The 22,493-nt window shown below is 58.9% G+C and overlaps 1 protein-coding gene across 1 annotated transcript; it reads right to left on the reverse strand.

Annotated features, from left to right (window-relative positions):
• Nucleotides 1–8: 8 nt before the first annotated feature.
• On the reverse strand, nucleotides 9–21,575 carry LOC102088661 (glycerol-3-phosphate acyltransferase 2, mitochondrial). The gene is made up of 20 exons (XM_065041223.1): nucleotides 21,491–21,575; nucleotides 20,426–20,497; nucleotides 19,589–19,702; nucleotides 19,429–19,502; nucleotides 18,643–18,744; nucleotides 16,209–16,325; nucleotides 14,938–15,037; nucleotides 14,710–14,846; nucleotides 13,488–13,569; nucleotides 11,329–11,584; nucleotides 8,673–8,747; nucleotides 8,049–8,119; nucleotides 5,063–5,327; nucleotides 3,116–3,264; nucleotides 2,950–3,027; nucleotides 2,759–2,869; nucleotides 2,568–2,688; nucleotides 366–419; nucleotides 231–286; nucleotides 9–155 (listed from the first exon to the last, which is right to left on the reverse strand). Exons 3-20 carry the CDS (start codon nucleotides 19,700–19,702, stop codon nucleotides 39–41), a joined length of 2,079 nt encoding a protein of 692 aa, XP_064897295.1. The 5' UTR covers nucleotides 20,426–20,497; nucleotides 21,491–21,575; the 3' UTR covers nucleotides 9–38.
• Nucleotides 21,576–22,493: the final 918 nt, after the last annotated feature.

Genomic DNA, 22,493 nt, shown 5'->3' on the forward strand with positions numbered 1-22,493 from the left:
TATTGTCACCCTCAATTTATTGTCACCCCTGGCGCGTGTCACATCTGCAGGAACTGCCGCACGAAGGTCTCCAGCTCCGCGCGCGCCGCGGTGCTGCGGAACGGCTGGGTGAGCTGGAGCTGCGGCCCCGCGGGACCCCTCAGCTCCTCCAGCACCTGTGCGGGGACACGGGTGTCACCGGGGGGGACACAGCCGGGGTTACACGGCCGCGAGACCCCCGTCACACTCACCCCCATGTCCTTGAAGGTCTGGAGCGCGCTGAGGGCCGCGCTGCGGCTGGGGGGCTCTGTGGGGAGAGAAACCCCAACGGGAGCACCCGCAGCCCCTCTGGGGGGTCTGTGTGTGTCCCCCCAGCCCGGACTCACCGACATCGTCCCCCTCGGCCAGGAACTGCAGCAGCGCCTCCAAACAAACCGCCTCTGGGGGGGGACACAAACGGGGGTCAGACGCCACCCCCCCCCCCCCGTTCTGCTCGTGTCGGTGTTGGGATGATTGAGCGTGAGGGGAACGGAGGGGCGGGTTCTGCTATTTACTGCGATTTGCACCAAGATTAACGGCTCCTAAAACCAGTTAATTGCAATGATCGCTTAAAAGCAAATGGGCTGAGGTTTTAGAGGTGGGAATCAGCAGTTCTTGCTGGCTGAACCTCCCCTGGGCAGGTTAAGACGGGTTTAACTGCGATTTTTAGGCTCATGGTTTGGGTTAAACTTGACTCGCACAAGAGGATCCTGGAGATGAGCTCAGGTTTTAGGACAAGGAGCATGGGATGATGTGCTTGTGTGGTTGAGTTTTGAATAGATGTGGGTTGACAATGTCCCTCGTTGGGTTATTGGCAGTACAAACAGGGTGTATGAAGGGGTTACTAGGGTGTATGAAGGGGTTAATAGGGTGTATGGAGTGGTTAGTAGGGTGTATGAAGGGGTTAATAGGGTGTATGTGGTGGTTAGTAGGGTGTATGAAGGGGTTAATAGGGTGTATGGGGTGGTTAGTAGGGTGTATGAAGGGGTTAATAGGGTGTATGGAGTGGTTACTAGGGTGTATGAAGGGGTTAATAGGGTGTATGGAGTGGTTACTAGGGTGTATGAAGGGGTTAATAGGGTGTATGGGGTGGTTACTAGGGTGTATGAAGGGGTTAATAGGGTGTATGGGGTGGTTACTAGGGTGTATGAAGGGGTTAATAGGGTGTATGGAGTGGTTACTAGGGTGTATGAAGGGGTTAATAGGGTGTATGGAGTGGTTACTAGGGTGTATGAATGGGTTAATAGGGTGTATGGAGTGGTTACTAGGGTGTATGAAGGGGTTAATAGGGTGTATGAAGGGGTTAATAGGGTGTATGGGGTGGTTACTAGGGTGTATGAAGGGGTTAATAGGGTGTATGGTGTGGTTACTAGGGTGTATGAAGGGGTTAATAGGGTGTATGGGGTGGTTACTAGGGTGTATGAAGGGGTTAATAGGGTGTATGGGGTGGTTAGTAGGGTGTATGAAGGGGTTAATAGGGTGTATGGGGTGGTTACTAGGGTGTATGAAGGGGTTAATAGGGTGTATGGAGTGGTTACTAGGGTGTATGAAGGGGTTAATAGGGTGTATGGAGTGGTTACTAGGGTGTATGAAGGGGTTAATAGGGTGTATGAAGGGGTTAATAGGGTGTATGGGGTGGTTAGTAGGGTGTATGAAGGGGTTAATAGGGTGTATGGGGTGGTTACTAGGGTGTATGAAGGGGTTAATAGGGTGTATGGGGTGGTTACTAGGGTGTATGAATGGGTTAATAGGGTGTATGGAGTGGTTAATAGGGTGTATGAAGGGGTTAATAGGGTGTATGAAGGGGTTAATAGGGTGTATGGGGTGGTTACTAGGGTGTATGAAGGGGTTAATAGGGTGTATGGTGTGGTTACTAGGGTGTATGAAGGGGTTAATAGGGTGTATGGGGTGGTTAGTAGGGTGTATGAAGGGGTTAATAGGGTGTATGGGGTGGTTACTAGGGTGTATGAAGGGGTTACTAGGGTGTATGAAGGGGTTAATAGGGTGTACAAAGTGGTTAGTAGGGTGTATGAAGGGGTTAATAGGGTGTATGGAGTGGTTAGTAGGGTGTACAAAGTGGTTACTAGGGTCGCAACTCCAATTAAAATGATCGTTAGGGGTAGATCAGTTGCAATTATACTAGTTAATTCTGCTGTTGGGCTTGTTGGTGATGGGAGTTGAGACACCAGACTGAGCTGGTTAGGAGTGCCCCGCGTAGGACTGGACTGATGGTTGGAAATGGGGTTTATTAGGGGGGTGACTCGTTATAATCCCGTATCTGCCACGTTTTAGGAGCAGGGCGGCCAGTGGTGGACCCTGAGCTGGGGTTGGGTGGTCGGAGGTGTGAACCAGACAGGGCTGCTCCGACTGACGCTGTTAGTGAGGCCAGGGCTGAAACTGGGAGCAAATCCTTCCCCAAAGGGCTCTGGGGCACTGAACAGGCTGCCCAGGGCAGTGGGGGAGTCGCCGTCCCTGGAGGGGCTGTTGGGTTACCCCAAAAACCCCTGGGGGGGTTGGGAAGTGTTGTCCCTCCCCGGGGGAGGTCTCACCGGGCTGGGGCCACTGTGGCCGCTCCAGGAACGTCACCGCGCGGGCGAATGTCCCCAGGACGGGGCTGAGGAGGCGGCAGAGGAAGAGGAGGAAGCCAGGGCAGCCCTGGGGCTCGCTGAGCTGCGGGAGGAAGCGCAGGTGACACTGGCCTGTCCCCGTCACCGAGGCCGCTCGGGGACACCCCCGGTACCTTGAAGCAGCGTTTGGGGAGCTCGTCGGCGCCGTCGCTGTCGCTGTCGCTGAAATCCATCCTGGCCCAGGGCCGCCGGGACACGTCGCAGGCCCAGCGCTCGCCCTCGGGCTGTGGGGACAAGCGGGGGTTGTGGCACCTCGGGGGTGTCACCCTGTCCCCACAGGGTCCCCTCCCGGGGTGTCACCCACCTCCTCGACCTCCAGCAGCCCGCACAGGAGCAGCTTGTCCAGGACGTCGTGGCTGCGGCGCTCAGGGGGCTGGCAGGGCTGGGAGGAGGGAAGGGGGGGACAGGTGACCTGGGGGTGCCGCTGCCACCCGGTGCCCCCTGGTGTCCCCCGGTGTCCCCAGCCCCACCTGCAGCCCCAGCAGGTTCGGGGGCAGCAGCCGCAGCAGCTCCAGCGTCTTGCGCTGCAGCTCGTCCTGGCTCAGCACGATCCCGGGGCGCCCGGCGCTGGACCCCAGGAACGGCAGCAGCTCCAGCAGCAGCGCGCGGATGGCACAGGCTGTGGGGACACCACCCATCACCGGGGTCACCGGTCACCAGCATCCCAGTCCCTGGTGTCACCATCACCCACGTCGCCAATCCCCCGTGTCACTGATCCCTGGTGTCATGGAGTCCCCAGTGTCACCAAGTCCCTCGTGTCAACGAGCACCAGTGTCACTAATCCCTGGTGTGAGTCGTTGGTGTCGCTATTGCCCCGTGTCACCAAGCTTGGGTGTCATGACACACCTGGTGTCACCATTCTCCAGTGTCACCATGTCCCTGGTGCCACCAAGTCCTTGGTGTCACCAAGTCCCCAGTGTCACTGATCGCTGGTGTCACCATTTCCTGGTGTCACCATTCCTGTGTGTCACTGATCCCCAGTGTCCTCAAGTCCCTGGTGTCACTGATCCCTGGTGTCACCATTCCTTGGTCTCACCATCTCCTGGTGTCACCGAGTGCATGGTGTCACTGATCCCTGGTGTCACTATTCCCTGGTGTCACCATCCCCTGGCATCACTGACCCCCAGTGTCACCATCTCCTGATGTCACTGAGTCCTTGATGTGACCATCCCCTGGTGTCACCAAGTCCCCAGTGTCACCAATCACTGGTGTCACTATTCTCCAGTGTCCCCATCCCCTGGTGTCACCAAGTCCCCAGTGTGACCAGTCACTGGTGTCACTATTCCCCAGTGTCCCCATCCCCTGGTGCCACCAATCCCCAGTGTCACCATTCCCCATGTCACCATTCCCTGGCATCACCAACCCCCAGTGTCCCCACCCGCTGGTGTCACCAAGTCCCCAGTGTCACCAGTCACTGGTGTCACTATTCCCCGGTGCCACCATCCCCTGGTGCCACCAAGTCCCCAGTGTCACCAGTCACTGGTGTCACTATTCCCCGGTGCCACCATCCCCTGGTGTCACCAAGTCCCCAGTGTCACCATTCCCCATGTCACCATTCCCTGGCATCACCAACCCCCAGTGTCCCCATCCCCTGGTGTCACCAAGTCCCCAGTGTCACCAGTCACTGGCGTCACTATTCCCCAGTGCCGCCATTCCCTGGTGTCACCAAGTCCCCAGTGTCACCAGTCACTGGTGTCACTATTCCCCAGTGCCGCCATTCCCTGGTGTCACCAAGTCCCCAGTGTCACCATTCCCCATGTCACCATTCCCTGGCATCACCAACCCCCAGTGTCCCCACCCCCTGGTGTCACCAAGTCCCCAGCATCACCAGTCACTGGTGTCACTATTCCCCGGTGCCACCATCCCCTGGTGTCACCAAGTCCCCAGTGTCACCAATCACTGGTGTCACTATTCCCCGGTGCCACCATCCCCTGGTGTCACCAAGTCCCCAGTGTCACCAATCACTGGTGTCACTATTCTCCAGTGTCCCCATCCCCTGCTGTCACCAAGTCCCCGGCGTCCCCAGTCACTGGTGTCACTATTCCCCGGTGCCACCATCCCCTGGTGTCACCAAGTCCCCAGTGTCACCAATCACTGGTGTCACTATTCCCCGGTGCCACCATCCCCTGGTGTCACCAAGTCCCCAGCATCACCAGTCACTGGTGTCACTATTCCCCGGTGCCACCATCCCCTGGTGCCACCACGTCCCCAGCGTCACCAGTCACTGGTGTCACTATTCCCCGGTGCCATCATCCCCTGGTGCCACCAAGTCCCCAGTGTCCCCAGTCACTGGTGTCACTATTCTCCAGTGCCACCATCCCCTGGTGCCACCAAGTCCCCAGCGTCCCCAGTCACTGGTGTCACTATTCCCCGGTGCCACCATCCCCTGGTGCCACCAGTCCCCAGTGTTCCCTCACCTCCCACGGCCTCGCAGGCGAACACGGGCAGCACGGCGGCGCTGAGCCGGCGCAGCTCCCCCTGCGCCTCGGCCGAGCCCGCGGGCAGCACCAGCGCGTCCCCGCGCGGCGCCAGGCGGAGCAGGGTGACACGAGGGGACAGCAGCGCCAGGCTGTGCCGCACCAGCGCCCGCAGCTGCCCCGAGAAGCCGACGTCGTGCTGGCGCAGCAGGATCTCCTCCAGCAGCCACCCGAAGTCCCGCAGCAGCCGCGACAGCAGCACCGCCTGCAGGGGACGGGACGGACGGGAGAAGAGCAGCCAGGAGGAGGAAGGAGGGAGGAAGAAGGAAAGAGGAGGAGGAATGGGGAGGAAGAGGGAGGAAAGGAGGAAAGGAGGAAAGGAGGAAAGGAGGAAAGGAGGAGGAAAGAGGTGGAAAGAGGAGGAGGAAGGAAGGAGGAAGAGGAGGAAGAGGAGGAGGAAGAAGGAAAGAGGAGGAGGAATGGGGAGGAAGAGGAAGGAGGAGGTGGAAAGGAGGAGGAAAGAGGTGGAAAGAGGAGAAGGAAGGAAGGAGGAAGAGGAGGAGGAAGAAGGAAAGAGGAGGAGGAATGGGGAGGAAGAGGGAGGAGGAAAGGAGGAAAGGAGGAGGAAAGAGGTGGAAAGGGGAGGAGGAAGGAAGGAGGAAGAGGAGGAAGAGGAGGAGGAAGAAGGAAAGAGGAGGAGGAATGGGGAGGAAGAGGAAGGAGGAGGTGGAAAGGAGGAGGAAAGAGGTGGAAAGAGGAGAAGGAAGGAAGGAGGAAGAGGAGGAGGAAGAAGGAAAGAGGAGGAGGAATGGGAGGAAGAGGGAGGAGGAAAGGAGGAAAGGAGGAGGAAAGAGGTGGAAAGGGGAGGAGGAAGGAAGGAGGAAGAGGAGGAGGAAGAAGGAAAGAGGAGGAGGAATGGGGAGGAAGAGGGAGGAGGAAAGGAGGAAAGGAGGAGGAAAGAGGTGGAAAGGGGAGGAGGAAGGAAGGAGGAAGAGGAGGAAGAGGAGGAGGAAGAAGGAAAGAGGAGGAGGAATGGGGAGGAAGAGGAAGGAGGAGGTGGAAAGGAGGAGGAAAGAGGTGGAAAGAGGAGAAGGAAGGAAGGAGGAAGAGGAGGAGGAAGAAGGAAAGAGGAGGAGGAATGGGGAGGAAGAGGGAGGAGGAAAGGAGGAAAGGAGGAGGAAAGAGGTGGAAAGGGGAGGAGGAAGGAAGGAGGAAGAGGAGGAAGAGGAGGAGGAAGAAGGAAAGAGGAGGAGGAATGGAGGAAAGGAGGAGGAGGAAAGAGGTGGAAAGAGGAGGAGGAAGGAAGGAGGAAGGGGAGGAAGAGGAGGAGGAAGAAGGAAAGAGGAGGAGGAATGGGAAGGAAGAGGAAGGAGGAGGAGGAAAGGAGGAAAGGAGGAAAGGAGGAGGAAAGAGGTGGAAAGAGGAGGAGGAAGGAAGGAGGAAGGGAGGAAGAGGAGGAGGAAGAAGGAAGAGGAGGAGGAATGGGGAGGAAGAGGAAGGAGGAGGAGGAAAGGAGGAGGAAAGAGGTGGAAAGAGGAGAAGGAAGGAAGGAGGAAGAGGAGGAGGAAGAAGGAAAGAGGAGGAAAGAAGGAGGAAAGAGGAAGAGGAAGGAAGGAGGAAGAAGGAAGAGGAGGAGGAATGGGGAGGAAGAGGGAGGAGGAAAGGAGGAAAGGAGGAGGAAAGAGGTGGAAAGGGGAGGAGGAAGGAAGGAGGAAGAGGAGGAAGTGGAGGAGGAAGAAGGAAAGAGGAGGAGGAATGGGGAGGAAGAGGAAGGAGGAGGAGGAAAGGAGGAGGAAAGAGGTGGAAAGAGGAGAAGGAAGGAAGGAGGAAGAGGAGGAGGAAGAAGGAAAGAGGAGGAAAGAAGGAGGAAAGAGGAGGAGGAAGGAAGGAGGAAGAAGGAAAGAGGAGGAGGAATGGGGAGGAAGAGGGAGGAGGAAAGGAGGAAAGGAGGAGGAAAGAGGTGGAAAGGGAGGAGGAAGGAAGAGGAAGAGGAGGAAGTGGAGAGGAAGAAGGAAGAGGAGGAGGAATGGGGAGGAAGAGGAAGGTGGAAGAAGGAAAGAGGAGGAAAGAAGGAGGAAAGAGGAGGAGGAAGGAAGGAGGAAGAGGAAAGAGGAGGAGGAATGGGGAGGAACAGGAAGGAGGAGGAGGGAAAGGAGGAGGAAAGAGGTGGAAGAGGAGAAGGAAGAGGAGGAGGAAGAAGGAAAGAGGAGGAAAGAAGCAGGAAGAGGAGAAGGAAGGAAGGAGGAAGAGGAGGACGAAGAAGGAAGAGGAGGAAAGAAGGAGGAAAGAGGAGGAGGAAGGAAGGAGGAAGAAGGAAAGAGGAGGAGGAGGGATTGGGGAGAAGAGGAAGGAGGAAAGGAGAAGGAAAGAGGAAGAGGAAGGGGAGGTAGAGGAGGAAGAAGGAAGAGGAGGAGAAGGAATGGGGAGGAAGAGGAAGAGGTGGAAAGAGAAGGAGGAAGGAAGGAAGAAGAGGAGGAAGAAGGAAAAGAGGAGGAGGGAGGAGGAGGAGGAGAAAGAGAGGAGGAGGAGGAAAGTGAGAGGAAGAGAAGGAGGAAGGAAGGAGGAAGAAGGAAGAGGAGGAGAAGGAACAGGGGAGGAAGAGGAAGGAGGAGGAGAAAAGGAGAAGGAAGAGGAAGAGGAACGAAGCAGGAAGGGAAGAAGAGGAGGAAGAAGGAAAGAGGAGGAGGAAGGAAGGAGGAAAAGTATGAGGGAAGAAGGAAAGTGAAGGAAGGAAGAAGGAGGAGGAAAGAGGAGGAGAGGGGAGAAAGAGGAGAAGAGGGGAGGAAGAAGGAAGAGGAAGGAGAAAGGAGGAAGAAAGAGGAAGGAAGGAGGAGGAAAGGGGAAAAAGGAAAGAGGAAGGAAGAGGGAGGAGGAAGAGAGGAAAGATGAGGAGGACGGTGGAAGGAAGGAGGAGAAGGAAGGAGAAGGAAGAAGGGGGAGGAAAATTCCCCCAAAAGGAAGGCAACTGTGGAAAATTCCGTCTCACCCCACGGTGCTTGTGCAGCAGCAGCGCAGATGTGATCCCCACGGCTGTGACAGCGGAACAGGAGATGGTGTCTGTGGGACAGGAGAGGGAAGGGAAGGGGAAGGGGAAGGGGAAGGGGAAGGGAAGGGGAAAGGGAAGGGAGAGAGGGAAAGGGAAAGGGAAGGGAAAGGGAAGGGGAAGGGGAAGGCGAAGGGGAAGGGGAAGGAAGGGGAAGGGGCAAGGGGAAGGGAAGGGAAGGGGAAGGGGAAGGGGAGAGGAAAGGAAAGGAAAGGAAAGGAAAGGAAAGGAAAGGAAAGGAAAGAAAGGAAAGGAAAGGAAAGGAAAGGAAAGGAAAGGAAAGGAAAGAAAGGAAAGGAAAGGAAGGAAAGGAAAGGAAAGGAAAGGAAAGGAAAGGAAAGAAAGGAAAGAAAGGAAAGAAAGGAAAGGAAAGGAAAGAAAGGAAAGGCAAGGAAGGGAAGGGGAAGAGGGAAGGGAAGGCAGGATCTCAGGCATCAGGGATTCACCCCCCGAGCCCCAGGGGCGCTGGTGACATCCCAAGGGACCCCACAGCCCGGACAGATGGCATGGACAGATGGACAGACAGCCGGCTGGACAGACGGCCGGCCGGACAGACAGCCCCCTCACCACTCAGCGCGTGCAGGCCCAGCCGCGTCACCAGTGTCTCCTCTTCGGTCTCCGGACCAGCGGACCACCGTGGGGCTGGGACCCCAAATCACAGCTTTGTCACCCGGGGGGCAGGAGAAACGGGGGGGAAAGGGGGCGAGAAAATGGGGTGAGAAAAGGGGACGAGAAAAGGGGACCAAGAGTAAACGGGGTGAGAAAAGGGGGTGAGGAGAAAACAAGGAGAGAAAATGGGGTGTAAAAAGGTGAAGAAAGGGGCTGAGGGGTCCCCGTGGTGCTCACGTGGTTCCGGTGCCCCCGGTGGCTCCTCCGGACGCGGCTCCACATGGATCCACCCACCCTCGGGCCGCGAACTCCTGGGAACAGCCCAGGGAGCTGAGCCCTTGGGGACCAGCACCCCCAGCTTTCCATAACGGGGATCCCTGGAGAGCCCCTGGAGAGCCCCAGAGCCCCAGGAGATCCCAAGATCCCCTGGAGAACCTCAGATCCCCGGAGAACATGAGGTCCCCAGAGAACCCACATCCTTGAAGCACCCTGGAGAGCTCTGGATCCCCTTGGAGAACCTGAGATCCCTGGGGAATCCTCTGAGAACTCCAGATCCCCTGGATCCCTGGAGAACCTCAGATCCCTGCAGAACCTTGGATCCCCTGGAGAGCCCAGAGAAACCCAGATCCCCAGGAGAACCTGAGATCCCCTGGAGAACCCAAGATTCCCAGGAGATCCACTGAGAACCCCAGATCCTCAGGAGAACCCAAGAGCCCTGGGAGAACTCTGGATCCCCTGGAGAACCTCAGGAGAACACAAGAGCCCCACGAGAACCCCAAATCCCTGGAGAAACCTCAGATCCCTGGAGAGCCCAAGAGATCCACCAAGAACTCCAGATCCCCTGGAGAACCCAAACCCCCAGGAGAACCTGAGATCCCCAGGAGATCCCCTGAGAATCCAGATCCCTCAGAAAACCCTGGATGCCCCCCTGGGTTCACCATCCCCACCACCCCATCAAGGACCCCCTGGGATCGGGTGGATCCAGGATCCGGTGGGGATCCCCCGTACCTGCAAGGAGAAGGGTTGGCCCGAAGTCCACGCGGGCGCAGCCACGATTTCGGAGTCCGGCCCCGAGGGCCACGCGCAGGATCCCAAACATGCCAGCGCCTGCGGACACGGGGAACGCGCCCCCACATTTGGGTGCTGCGCCCCAAGAGCGCCCAGGGACCCCAAAACCCCACAGGAACCCATGAGCACCCCAAAATCCCAAGGCACCCCAAGAGCACTCACTGCACCCCCAAAAATCCCAGGAGCACCCATGTGGACCCCAAGAACACCACCCATTTGGGTGCTGCACCCCAAAGCACCCAGGGGACCCCAGAATCCCTCTGGGCACTCAGAGGGCCCCAAAACCCCAGGGGCACCCCAAAATTCCCAAGGGCACCAAAAGGCACCTGGGGGAACCCATGAGCACTCCAAAACCCCAGGGGCACCCCAAGAGCACCCAAGGCACCCCAAAACCCCAAGAGCACCGTAAAGGCACCCATGTGGACCTCAAAAGCATCCCACATTTGGGTGCTGACCCCCATTTGGGTGCCATCCCCCCCATTTAGGTACTGTCCCCTCCCTTTGGGTGCTATCCCCCCATTTGGGTGTTATCCCCCCATTTCAGTGCTGTTCCTCCCATTTGGGTGCTGTCCCCCATTTGCGTGCCATCCCCCTATTTGGGTACTGTCCCCCATCTGGATGCCGTCCCCCCATTTGGGTGCTGTCCCCCCACTTTGGGTGCTGTCCCATTTAGGTGCCATCCCCCCATTTTGGGTGCTATCCCCCCATTTCAGTGCTGTCCCTCTCATTTGGGTACTGTCCCCCATTTGGGTGCCATCCCCCTATTTGGGTACTGTCCCCCATTTGGATGCCATCCCCCCCATTTGTGTGCTGTCCCCCCCCTTTGGGTGCTGTCCCATTTAGTTGCCATCCCCCGCGTTTAAGTGCTATCCCCCCATTTCAGTGCTGTCCCCTATTTGGGTGCTGTTCCCCCCCAGTTTGGGTGCTGTCCCCCATTTGGGTGCCATCCCCCTATTTGGGTACTGTCCCCCATTTGGATGCCGTCCCCCCCATTTGGGTGCTGTCCTCCCACTTTGGGTGCTTTCCCATTTAGTTGCTGTCCCCAACGTTGGGGTGCCATCCCCCCATTTGGATGCTGTCCCCCAATTTGGATGCCTTCCCCCCATTTGGGTGCTGTCCCTCCCATTTGGGTGCTGTCCCCCATTTGGGTGCTGTTCCCCACTGGTCTGGGTGCCGTCCCCCATTTGGGTTCTGCCCCTACTTGGGTGCTGTCTCCCCACCTTGGGTGCTGTCCCATTTAGGTGCCGTGCCCCATTTGGGTGCTGTCCCCCCGTTTGGGTGCTGTCCCCCCATTTGGGTGCCATCCCCTCATTTGGGTGCTGTTCCCCTACTTTGGGTGCTGTCCCATTTAGGCGCCGTCCCCCCATTTGGGTGCTATCCCCCCGTTTCAGTGCTGTCCCTCTCATTTGGGTACTGTCCCCCATCTGGATGCCGTCCCCCCCATTTGTGTGCTGTCCCCCCGTTTGGGTGCTGTCCCCCCCATTTGGGTGCCATCCCCTCATTTGGGTGCTGTTCCCCTACTTTGGGTGCTGTCCCATTTAGGCGCCGTCCCCCCATTTGGGTGCCGTCCCCCGCTTTGGGTGCTGTCCCCTCACCGGTGTGTCCCCCCGCGTGTCCCCGGGGGTGATATCGTAGGCGATCCCCACGGGCACCACGGTCACGTCGCGCACGGCACGCTGGCTCAGGGCGCGGCACACGGGGCGCAGCCAGCGCCGGGCGGCGGGCGCTAGGACCCGGGGCAGCGCGGGCTCCTCCAGGAACAGCAGCAGCGGCTGCCGGCTGCGCAGCAGGTCCGCCACGAACTGGGGGGACTGGGTTAAACTGGGGAGACTGGGAGAGCCACGAACTGGGGGGACTGGGTTAAACTGGGGAGACTAGGTTAAACTGGGGAGACTGGGAGAGCCATGAACTGGGGGGACTGGGTTAAACTGGGGGGACTGGGTTAAACTGGGGAGACTGGGAGAGCCACGAACTGGGGGGACTGGGTTAAACTGGGGAGACTGGGTTAAACTGGGGAGACTGGGAGAGCCACGAACTGGGGGGACTGGGTTAAACTGGGGAGACTGGGTTAAACTGGGGAGACTGGGAGAGCCATGAACTGGGGAGACTGGGTTAAACTGGGGAGACTGGGTTAAACTGCGGAGACTGGGAGAGCCACAAACTGGGGGGACTGGGTTAAACTGGGGAGACTGGGAGAGCCACGAACTGGGGGGACTGGGTTAAACTGGGGAGACTGGGAGAGCCACGAACTGGGGGGACTGGGTTAAACTGGGGAGACTGGGAGAGCCACGAACTGGGGGGACTGGGTTAAACTGGGGAGACTGGGAGAGCCACGAACTGGGGGGACTGGGTTAAACTGGGGAGACTAGGTTAAACTGGGGAGACTGGGAGAGCCATGAACTGGGGGGACTGGGTTAAACTGGGGGGACTGGGTTAAACTGGGGAGACTGGGAGAGCCACGAACTGGGGGGACTGGGTTAAACTGGGGAGACTGGGTTAAACTGGGGAGACTGGGAGAGCCACGAACTGGGGGGACTGGGTTAAACTGGGGAGACTGGGTTAAACTGGGGAGACTGGGAGAGCCATGAACTGGGGAGACTGGGTTAAACTGGGGAGACTGGGTTAAACTGCGGAGACTGGGAGAGCCACAAACTGGGGGGACTGGGTTAAACTGGGGAGACTGGGAGAGCCATGAACTGGGGGGACTGGGTTAAACTGGGGAGACTGGGAGAGCCATGAACTGGGGGGACTGGGTTAAACTGGGGGGACTGGGTTAAACTGGGGAGACTGGGAGAGCCACAAACTGGGGGGACTGGGTTAAACTGGGGAGACTGGGAGAGCCACGAACTGGGGGGACTGGGTTAAACTGGGGAGACTGGGAGAGCCATGAACTGGGGGGACTGGGTTAAACTGGGGGGACTGGGTTAAACTGGGGAGACTGGGAGAGCCACAAACTGGGGGGACTGGGTTAAACTGGGGAGACTGGGAAAGCCATGAACTGGGGGGACTGGGTTAAACTGGGGAGACTGGGTTAAACTGGGGAGACTGGGAGAGCCACGAACTGGGGGGACTGGGTTAAACTGGGGAGACTGGGAGAGCCACGAACTGGGGGGACGGGGTTAAACTGTGGAGACTGGGTGAAACCAGGGGGATTGGCAATGCCCCTGGGGTATGGGGTGGGGGGTACTGGATCAAACTGGGGGGTCTGGGAGCACTCCTGAGGTACTGGGAGGGGATACTGGGTGAAAATGGGGGGACTGGGTTAGACTGGGGTACTGGGAGCAGCACTTTGATATACTGGTGGGGTAATGGGCCAAACTGGGGGTACAGACAGCACCCCTTTGATGTACTGGTGGGGGAACTGAGTTAAACTGGGGGAACTGGGCCAAAGTGGGGGTACTGGGTCAAACTGGGGTACTGGGTCAAACTGGGGGTACAGGCAGCACCCCTTTGGTGTACTGGGGGGGGAAATGGGCCAAACTGGGTGTACTGGGTCAAAGTGGGTGTATTGGGTCAAACTGGGGGTACTGAGCCAAACTGGGGGTACTGAGCCAAACTGGGGGTCCTGTGGCTGCAGCGGAGCTGCCGTGTCCCTCCTTTGGCCACCCCCGCACCCGGCCCCCCATATCCCCCCACCGAGCACTGTCGGCTCTCGGGGGCCGTTCCGCGCCCCCAGTACCCGCGCTGAACTGGTCCCAGTCGTACCGCGGCCAGCACGGCCCCCGCCAGCCCCTCGGCCTCGTCCCGCGGCGGCAGGAAAACCCCCCCGAGGCGGGCGAGCAGAGACCTGCGGGGAACCACAAAATAACACCCCCCGCACCCACCGTGTCCCCCGTGTCCCCAGCACCGCCTGCCGCAGGGACTGGGTGAAACTGGGGGGACTGGGAGCACCCCCTTGACATACTGGTGGGGAACTGCCTCAAACTGAGGGTACTGGGCCAAACTGGGGGTACTGGGAGCACCACTTTGACATACTGGTGGGGAACTGGGTCAAACTGGGGGTACTGGGAGCACCCATTGATGTATTGGTGGGGGAACTGGGCCAAACTGGGGGTACTGGGAGCACCTGTTGATGTACTGGTGGGGAACTGGGTCAATCTGGGGGGACTGGGAGCACCACTTTGACATACTGGTGGGGAACTGGGTCAAACTGGGGGTACTGGGAGCACCCATTGATGTATTGGTGGGGGAACTGGGCCAAACTGGGGGTACTGGGCCAAACTGGGGGTACTGGGAGCACCTGTTGATGTACTGGTGGGGAACTGGGTCAATCTGGGGGGACTGGGAGCACCACTTTGACATACTGGTGGGGAACTGGGTCAAACTGGGGGTACTGGGCCAAACTGGGGGTACTGCGAGCACCTGTTGATGTACTGGTGGGAGAACTCAGTCAAACTGGGGGAACTGGGAGCACCACTTTGACACACTGGTGGGGAACTGGGCCAGACTGGGGGTCCTGGGAGCACCCATTGATGTACTGGTGGGGAACTGGGTCAAACTGGGTGTACTGGGAGCACTTGTTGATGTACTGGTGGGGTACTGGGTCAAATTGGGGTACTGGGCCAAGCTGGGGGTACTGGGAGCACCCATTGACGTACTGGTGGGGGAACTGGGTCAAACTGGGGGTACTGGGCCAAACTGGGGGTACTGGGAGCATCACTTTGACATACTGGTGGAGAACTGGGTCAAACTGGGGGTACTGGGCCAAACTGGGGGTACTGGGAGCATCACTTTGACATACTGGTGGAGAACTGGGTCAAACTGGGGGTACTGGGCCAAACTGGGGGTACTCGAGCACCCATTGACATACTGGTGGGGGAACTGCACCAAACTGGGGGTACTGGGTCAAACCGGGGGAACTGGGAGCACCCGTTGATGTAGCGGTGGAGCAACTGGGCCAAAGTGGAGGAACTGGGGGAGCTCTTACCGCAGCAGGGGGGTGCAGGTGTCCCCCCCCAGTGCCACCCGGGGCGCCCCGAGTCCCTGCGAGAACAGCAGCAGCGCCAGCAGCGGCGCGTCCAGCGGCGACTTGTGGGCGCACAGGAAAAGCAGCGGCACGTCGGGCTGGGGGACAGGGCGGGGGTCACGCTGGGGACGAGGGGTCGGGGGGACAGGAGGGTTTGGGGAGCACACGAGCGGGTTGGGGGGTCCCCACCGTCCTGGCCGCCCCCTGCACCGTCGCCAGCTGCCCGCGGTGGAGCTGGACGCTCAGGAACAGGCGGCTCAGCAGCTTGAGCAGAACCCAGGCGCAAAATCTGCAGGAAAAGAAGCAAATGAGAAGAGTGAGAACCCCCCAAGACCCCCCACCCCGCCCTGCCTCGCTTTCCCCACCCAGGCAGCTCTTCAAATGTCACTAAACAGCTTTATCATCCATTAAGTTAAACCGCTAGTGGTGGATGTGACAAGACAACAAAAGCCGGAGTGATTTTCCTCCCGCGCTGGTTCCGGGAACGATCCAGCGCTCGGATCCCCCGGGGAGCTTTTTCTTCCCTTTAAATACTTGAAGCTGCTCAGAAGGTTCTTTTATTCCGGCTCAATCAGCCGAGCAATTAGGCTGTGATGCGACCTCTAATTGCCAATTGCTCCATGACAGGAGGAGAGAAAGAAAAGCGGAGAGAGAAGGAGAGAAAAGTTCCTTTTGGCTTCGCTTGGATTTCCAGCCCCACCGTGTTTGGGGTTTTTTCCCCCTTCTCGATCCCAGGTCAGATTCCAGCTCCCTGAAAGGAAGCGGGGAATCGTCCCCAGGAGATGCAGGGGGGTCTCTGCGCACGCAGCCCCCAAAGGATCCCAGAATATCCTCCAAAAGATCCCAGAATATGCCCAAAGGATCCGTGCGCATCCCCCAAAGGATCCCAGCACATCCCCTGAAGGATCCATGTGCATACCCAAAGGATTCCAGAATATCCTCCAAAAGATCCCAGAATATGCCCAAAGGATCCGTGCGCACCCCCTCCAAGGATCCCAAAATATCCTCCAAAGGATCCAAGTGCAGGGCGCAAAGGATTCCAGAATATCCCCAAAATATCCGTGTGCAGCCCCCAAGGGATCCCAGTGCATTCCCCAAAGGATCCAGGTGCAACCCCCAAAGGACCTGGGAATATCCTCCAAAGGATCCAGGTGCATCCCCCAAAAGATCCCAGAATATCCCCCAAAGGATCCCAAAATATCCTGCAAAGGATCCAGGTGCAGCTGCCAAAAGATCCCAGAGTATCCCCAAAATATCCATGTGCAGCCCCCAAAGGATCCATGTGCATCCCCAGAGGACCCAGGAACATCCTCCAAAGGATCCATGTGCATACCCAAAGGATCCCAGAATATCCTCCAAAAGATCCCATCACATGCCCCAAAGGATCCAGGAATATCCTCCAAAGGATCCATGTGCATCCCCCAAAGGATCCCAGAATATCCCCCGCGTGGGTCCCAGACCTGAGCAGGGGCCGTGCGAGCGGGGCCTGGATCCCCGCCAGGATCCGCTGGATCTCCTCCTTGCAGCGCCGCTGGGATTCGCTGGCCCCTCCGGATCCCTGGGACACACTGCGCAGCCTGCGGAGCGGGGCCAGGGGGGTCAAATCCATAATTAACCCGTAATTACCCTGTAATTACCGCACACTGGCTTTGTGCCGGCTAATTAGCCATGAGGAGGTGGGTGACAGTTCCCCGATGAGGCCACGTCACCTGTGGGACCTCCCGGCAGCGCCAGTTCCCCCCACACCCCAAAATGTGGGTGCTGAGACAGGGACCCCTCACAAAGCCCCTTCCTCGAGGAAGGCCCAGTGTCCCCAGTTTGACCCAGTGCCCCCACTACATGGTGCTCCCAGTTCCCCCAGTTTTACCCAGTCCTCCCAGTTTCACCCAGTCCCCCCCAGTACCTCAGGGGTGCTCCCAGTGCCCCCAGTTTGACCCAGTCCCCCCACTACGTGGTGCTCCCAGTCTCCCCAGTTTCACCCAGTCCCCCCCAGTACCTCAGGGGTGCTCCCAGTGGCCCAGTTTGACCCAGTCCCCCCAATACGTGGTGCTCCCAGTCTCCCCAGTTTCACCCAGTCCCCTCAGTACCTCAGGGGCGCTCCCAGTGCCCCCAGTCTGACCCAGTATCCCCAGTATGTCGTGCTCCCAGTCTCCCCAGCTTCACCCAGAACCCCCAACTTGACCCAACCCCCCAATACCTCAGGGGGGCTCCCAGTGCCCCCAGTTTCACCCAGTCCCCCCCAGTACTTAGGGTGAAATCCCAGTGCCCCCAGTCTGACCCAGTCTCCCCAGTACGTGGTGCTCCCAGTCCCCCCCAGTTTCACCCAGTCCCCCCAGTAACTCAGGGGTGCTCCCAGTGCCCCCAGTTTGACCCAGTCCCCCCAATACATGGTGCTCCCAGTTCCCCCAGTTTTACCCAATCCTCCCAGTTTGACCCAGTCCCCCCCAGTACCTCAGGGGTGCTCCCAGTGCCCCCAGTTTGACCCAGTCCCCCCACTACGTGGTGCTCCCAGTCTCCCCAGTTTCACCCAGTCCCCCTAGTACCTCAGGGGTGCTCCCAGTGCCCCCAGTTTCACCCAGTCCCCCCAATACGTGGTGCTCCCAGTCCCCCAAGTTTCACCCAGTCCCCTCAGTACCTCAGGGGTGCTCCCAGTGCCCCCAGTCTGACCCAGTGCCCCCAGCATGTCGTGCTCCCAGTCTCCCCAGCTTCACCCAGAACCCCCAACTTGACCCAACCCCCCAATACCTCAGAGGGGCTCCCAGTGCCCCCAGTTTCACCCAGTCCCCCCCAGTACTTAGGGTGCAATCTCAGTGCCCCCAGTCTGACCCAGCCCCCCCAGTATGTGGTGCTCCCAGTCCCCCCCCAGTTTCACCCAGTGCCCCCAGTTTCACCCAGTCCCCCCACTACCTGGTGCTCCCAGTTCCCCCAGTTTTACCCAGTCCTCCCAGTTTGACCCAGTCCCACCCAGTACCTCAGGGGTGCTCCCAGTGCCCCCAGTTTCACCCAGTGCCCCCAGTTTGACCCAGTCCCTCCACTATGTGGTGCTCCCAGTCTCCCCAGTTTCACCCAGTCCCCCCAGTACCTCAGGGGTGCTCCCAGTTCCCCCAGTTTGACCCAGTCCCCCCAATACGTGGTGCTCCCAGTCTCCCCAGTTTCACCCAGTCCCCCCAGTACCTCAGGGGCGCTCCCAGTGCCCCCAGTTTGACCCAGTCCCCCCAATACGTGGTGCTCCCAGTCTCCCCAGTTTCACCCAGTCCCCCCAGTACCTCAGGGGCGCTCCCAGTGCCACCAGTTTCACCCAGTCCCCCAATACGTGGTGCTCCCAGTCTCCCCAGTTTTACTCAGAACCCCCAGTTTTTGACCCAACCCCCCAGTACCTCGGGGGTGTTCCCAGTGCCCAAATTTCACCCAGTCCCCCCAGTACTTCAGGGGCACTCTCAGTGCCCCCAGTCTGACTCAGTCCCCCCAGTACATGGTGCCCCGAGTCCCCCCAGTTTCACCCAGTCCCCCCACTACGTGGTGCTCCCAGTCCCCCCAGTTTCACCCAGTCCTCCCAGTTTCACCCAGTCCCCCCCAGTACCTCAGGGGCACTCCCAGTGCCCCCAGTCTGACCCAGTCCCCTCAGTATGTGGTGCCCCCAGTTTCACCCAGTCCCCCCACTATGTGGTGTTCCCTGTCCCCCCAGTTTGACCCAGTCCCCCCAGCTTGACCCAGTCCTCCCCAGTACCTCAGGGGTACTCCCAGCGCCCCCAGTTTAACCCAGTCCCCCCAGTACGTGGTGCACCCAGTCCCCGAGTTTCACCCAGTCCCCCCAGTTTCACCCAGTCTCCCCACGACATCCCCTCGCTGCAGTGACAAAGGGGACACGGGGACAGGGTTGATGGTGCCACCCACCTGCGGCAGATCCTGGTCGCCAGGTCCCTGGGGGTGTCGGGGACATCCTGGCCCCAAAGCACCAGGATCCCGCACACCCTGCGCACCAGCCAGCCCCGGTACCTGCAGGGGACATGGGGACACCCCAGGCGCCCCCCAAAAACCTCTAAATTTGCAAGAATGTTGAGATTTTCCTCCTCATTTCACAGCGGGGAAAACGGAGGCGCCGGCAGAGCGACACCCCGGGTCACCCTGCTCGCGGCGTCACACCCGCGATGGCTAAAAACGCACGCAAATGTCCCCAAAATTGGGGATTTTTTCCAAACCAGCCCTTAAATTAAAGCTAAAAATCACCCCAAAGGGACATAATTGAGGTTTTCGGTAGAATAGAGTAAAATGACCAGATTTGGTGAAAAATAAATCAAAAATACGGCGCAAAAATAACACTAAACCACCAGGGAGAGAAAGGGGGAGAGGAACCAAGGGCTTCGGCACCTCTGGAATTACAAATATATCGGATATTTGGCACGGAACCAGCCGGACTCTTCCCAGCAGCATCGAGATAGCGAAAAGCTATAGAAATAACCCCAAATCCTCGCTTCTGTGGCCAAATTCTCCCAGCTTGAGCACAGCAGGAGGCAGAGGCCCTTGTTCCTCTGAGCGCGGAGACGCGGCTTCCAGCCGTTCGATATCTAATTAATTTAACTCGTTGAAATAATTAGGGAGCGAGAGGTGTCGCACAGCCGGGGAAAAGGGTAAAATTTGGGGGAAAAAGGGTGCTTTTTTGCAGCATTTCACCGGCCTCACCGCGTGTCCTCCTCGGTCAGCCGGATGGCGTCGCGGAAACCGAGGGATGAGAAATTCGTCTGGTAGAAATTGTCCTGCGAGGAGATGGGGGGGACATGAGACCCTCGGGATGGGGTTTGTCCCCTTGTCCCCAAATTCTGGTGCCCCCCCAAGCTCTTACCCAGCTCTTGGGGGTGCAGGTCTGGCAGCAACGCCCCGCCAAGGGCCGATATTTGCCCAAAAAAGGGATGAAAATCTCCAGTTTCTGCCCCGAATCACTGAGCCAGGTTTTCATCTGAGAAGAGAAAAGGGTGGTAGAAAGCCCGTAAATACCAAACATTGGGGAATTGGCCCCAAAATGCTGCCTGTGGAGGAAGGAAAGGGGTTGGGGAGGCGGGGGGGTGACATGAGCCCCTCTCCCCACTTTGGACCAGCTCCCCGGTGGGGAAACAGGCGGTTTAGCACAAAAAAAGAGGTGAAAACATGTAAAACAACACAACAACCCGGCAACCAATGTGCCCAAATCCCCTGGGATCTGAATTCATTCTGTCACCGAGCTCCGGTGCTGCCACGATTTATTTTCCACCCACACCCCCCCGGCCCCCCCAGCATGGAGATGTTGGTTTGTACCTAAACCACACCATCTGCATCCAAAAATCCCTGATTTGTACCTGAAAAACCCAATTTGTACCCCAAACCCCAATTTGTACCCAAAACCCCAATTTGTACCCAAAACCCCCAATTTGTACCCACCCCCCCCGCCCCCAGCCTGCCCCAAAATTCCCAAAGCGGACCCCCCTCGCCAGCCTCAAACCCTAAAATCAAGCTGGGGGTACCCAGCGGTGCGGGCGGCTTGTACCCCCCCAGTAAAATAGTGGTGAGGGGGTAAATTCCACCCCCCCCCCCTTTTATGGGGTCATTTTAAGGTGTTTATTAAGCCAAAAATAAGAGAGGCGGGAGGAAAATGAGAGGGAGGGGGTGTCCCCTCGTGCCTGTCCCTGTCCCCGGTGTCACCGACCGTGGCCGTCGGGGGGGGACGTGCTGGGGACGTCGGTGGAGGGGGGAGAAGAGCAAGCGGCTGCGCTGGGTCCTGGAAAAGAGGAAGAAATGGGCAGAAAGTCACATTTTGGAACGTTTGGGTGCCTGGGAGGGGCCTATAGGGGCTGGGGGGGGGTCACACTGCTCATACAGGCCCCACACACCCTATAGATCCTGTGGGGGGGTCACACATCCCATACACTCGCCACATACTCTGTAAGAGTCTATAGGGGATAACACACCCCATACACCCTACAGATTCTGGGCGGGGAGGGGTAGGTCACACAGCCCATACAGGCCCCACACACCCTATAGGGTCTATAGGGGGTCACACAGCCCACACAGGTCCCACACACCCTGTAGAGCCTATGGGGGGATCACACACCCCACACATCCTATAGATTCGGGAGGGGAGGTCACACAGCCCATAGAGGCCCCACACACCCTAAAGAGTCTATAGGGGGGTCGCAAAGCCCATACAGGCCCACACACCCTATAGAGTCTATGTGGGGGTCACACATCCCATACAGGCCCCACACACCCTATAGATCCCACACAGCCCCCACACACCCTATAGAGTCTGTGTGGGGGTCACACATCCCATACAGGCCCCACACACACTATAGATCCCATACAGGCCCCACACACCCTATAGAGTCTATGTGGGGGTCACACAGCCCATACAGGCCCCACACACCCCATAGAATCTCTAGGGGGATCGCAAAGCCCATACAGGCCCCACACACCCTATAGATCCCATACAGGCCCCACACACCCTATAGAGTCTATGTGGGGGTCACACATCCCATACAGGCCCCACACACCCTATAGATCCCATACAGGCCCACACACCCTATAGAGTCTATGTGGGGGTCACACATCCCATACAGGCCCCACACAACTTATAGAGTCTATAGGGGGGTCACACAGCCCGTACAGGCCCCACACCCTATAGGGGGGTCACACACACCCTATAGGGTCTCTAGGGGGGTCACACACACCCTATAGAGTCTATAGGGCCCCCCTGTCCCCGTCCCGCTCTCACCGGCCCGGCCGGTCCCTCCGCTCCGCCCCGGATCCGCCCGCCCGGGGGCCGGGCCTGGACGGACCGCCCGTGTCCCCCCGGTGTCCCCCCCGGTGTCCCCCCCGCACCCCGGGACACCAGGGCCCTGGTTCCGCTGCCCTGTCACCCCAGGGACTTCGGCTCACACCTTTGGGGACATCACAGCCATGTCATGGGGTCCCCTCCCAGGTACCTGTCACCCTCAGGGCCACCACCCCCATCCCTGGTCCCCAGTCTGGGTGCCCATCACCCTTGGGGACATCAGCCCCATCTCATGGTCCCTGTCACCCCAAGCACCATCAGCCCCATCATGGAGTCCCCTCTCATGTCCACGTCACCCCCATGAACACCAGTCCCCCCTATTCCTTGTCCCCAGCCCTGTCACCCCCAGGGACATCACCCCCACCCCAGGTCTCAGCCCCTTCCCATGTCCCTGACAACCCCAGGGCCACCAACCCCCTTCCCAGGTCACCAACACCTTTGGGGACACCAGCCCCAGCCCCATCCCCATCATGGGGTCCCCTCCCAGGTCCCTGTCACCCTCAGGGCCACCACCCCCATCCCTGGTCCCCAGTCTGGGTGCCCATCACCCCTGGGGACATCAGCCCCATCTCATGGTCCCTGTCACCCTCAGGGCCACCACCCCCATCATGGGGTCACCTCTCATGTCCCTGTCACCACCATGAACGCCACCCCCCTATCCCTTGTCCCCAGTCCTGTCACCTCCAGGGCCATCAGTCCCCCATCCCTGGTCCCCATCATCCTCGGGGACATCAGCCCCAAGCCTGTCCCAGGGTCCCAGCCCCTTCTCAGGTCCCTGTCACCCTTGGGGACATCATTCTGAAGCCCTTCCCATGTCCCTGTCACCCCCATCAACACCATCCCACCATCCCTTGTCCCCAGCCCTGTCACCCCCATGGACACCAGCCCCAGGTCCCTGTCACCCCTGGGGACACCCCAGCTCCATCCCATGTCCCTGTCACCC

The sequence above is a fragment of the Columba livia genome, chromosome 25 (assembly GCF_036013475.1).
Source record: "Columba livia isolate bColLiv1 breed racing homer chromosome 25, bColLiv1.pat.W.v2, whole genome shotgun sequence".
NCBI lineage: Eukaryota > Metazoa > Chordata > Aves > Columbiformes > Columbidae > Columba > Columba livia.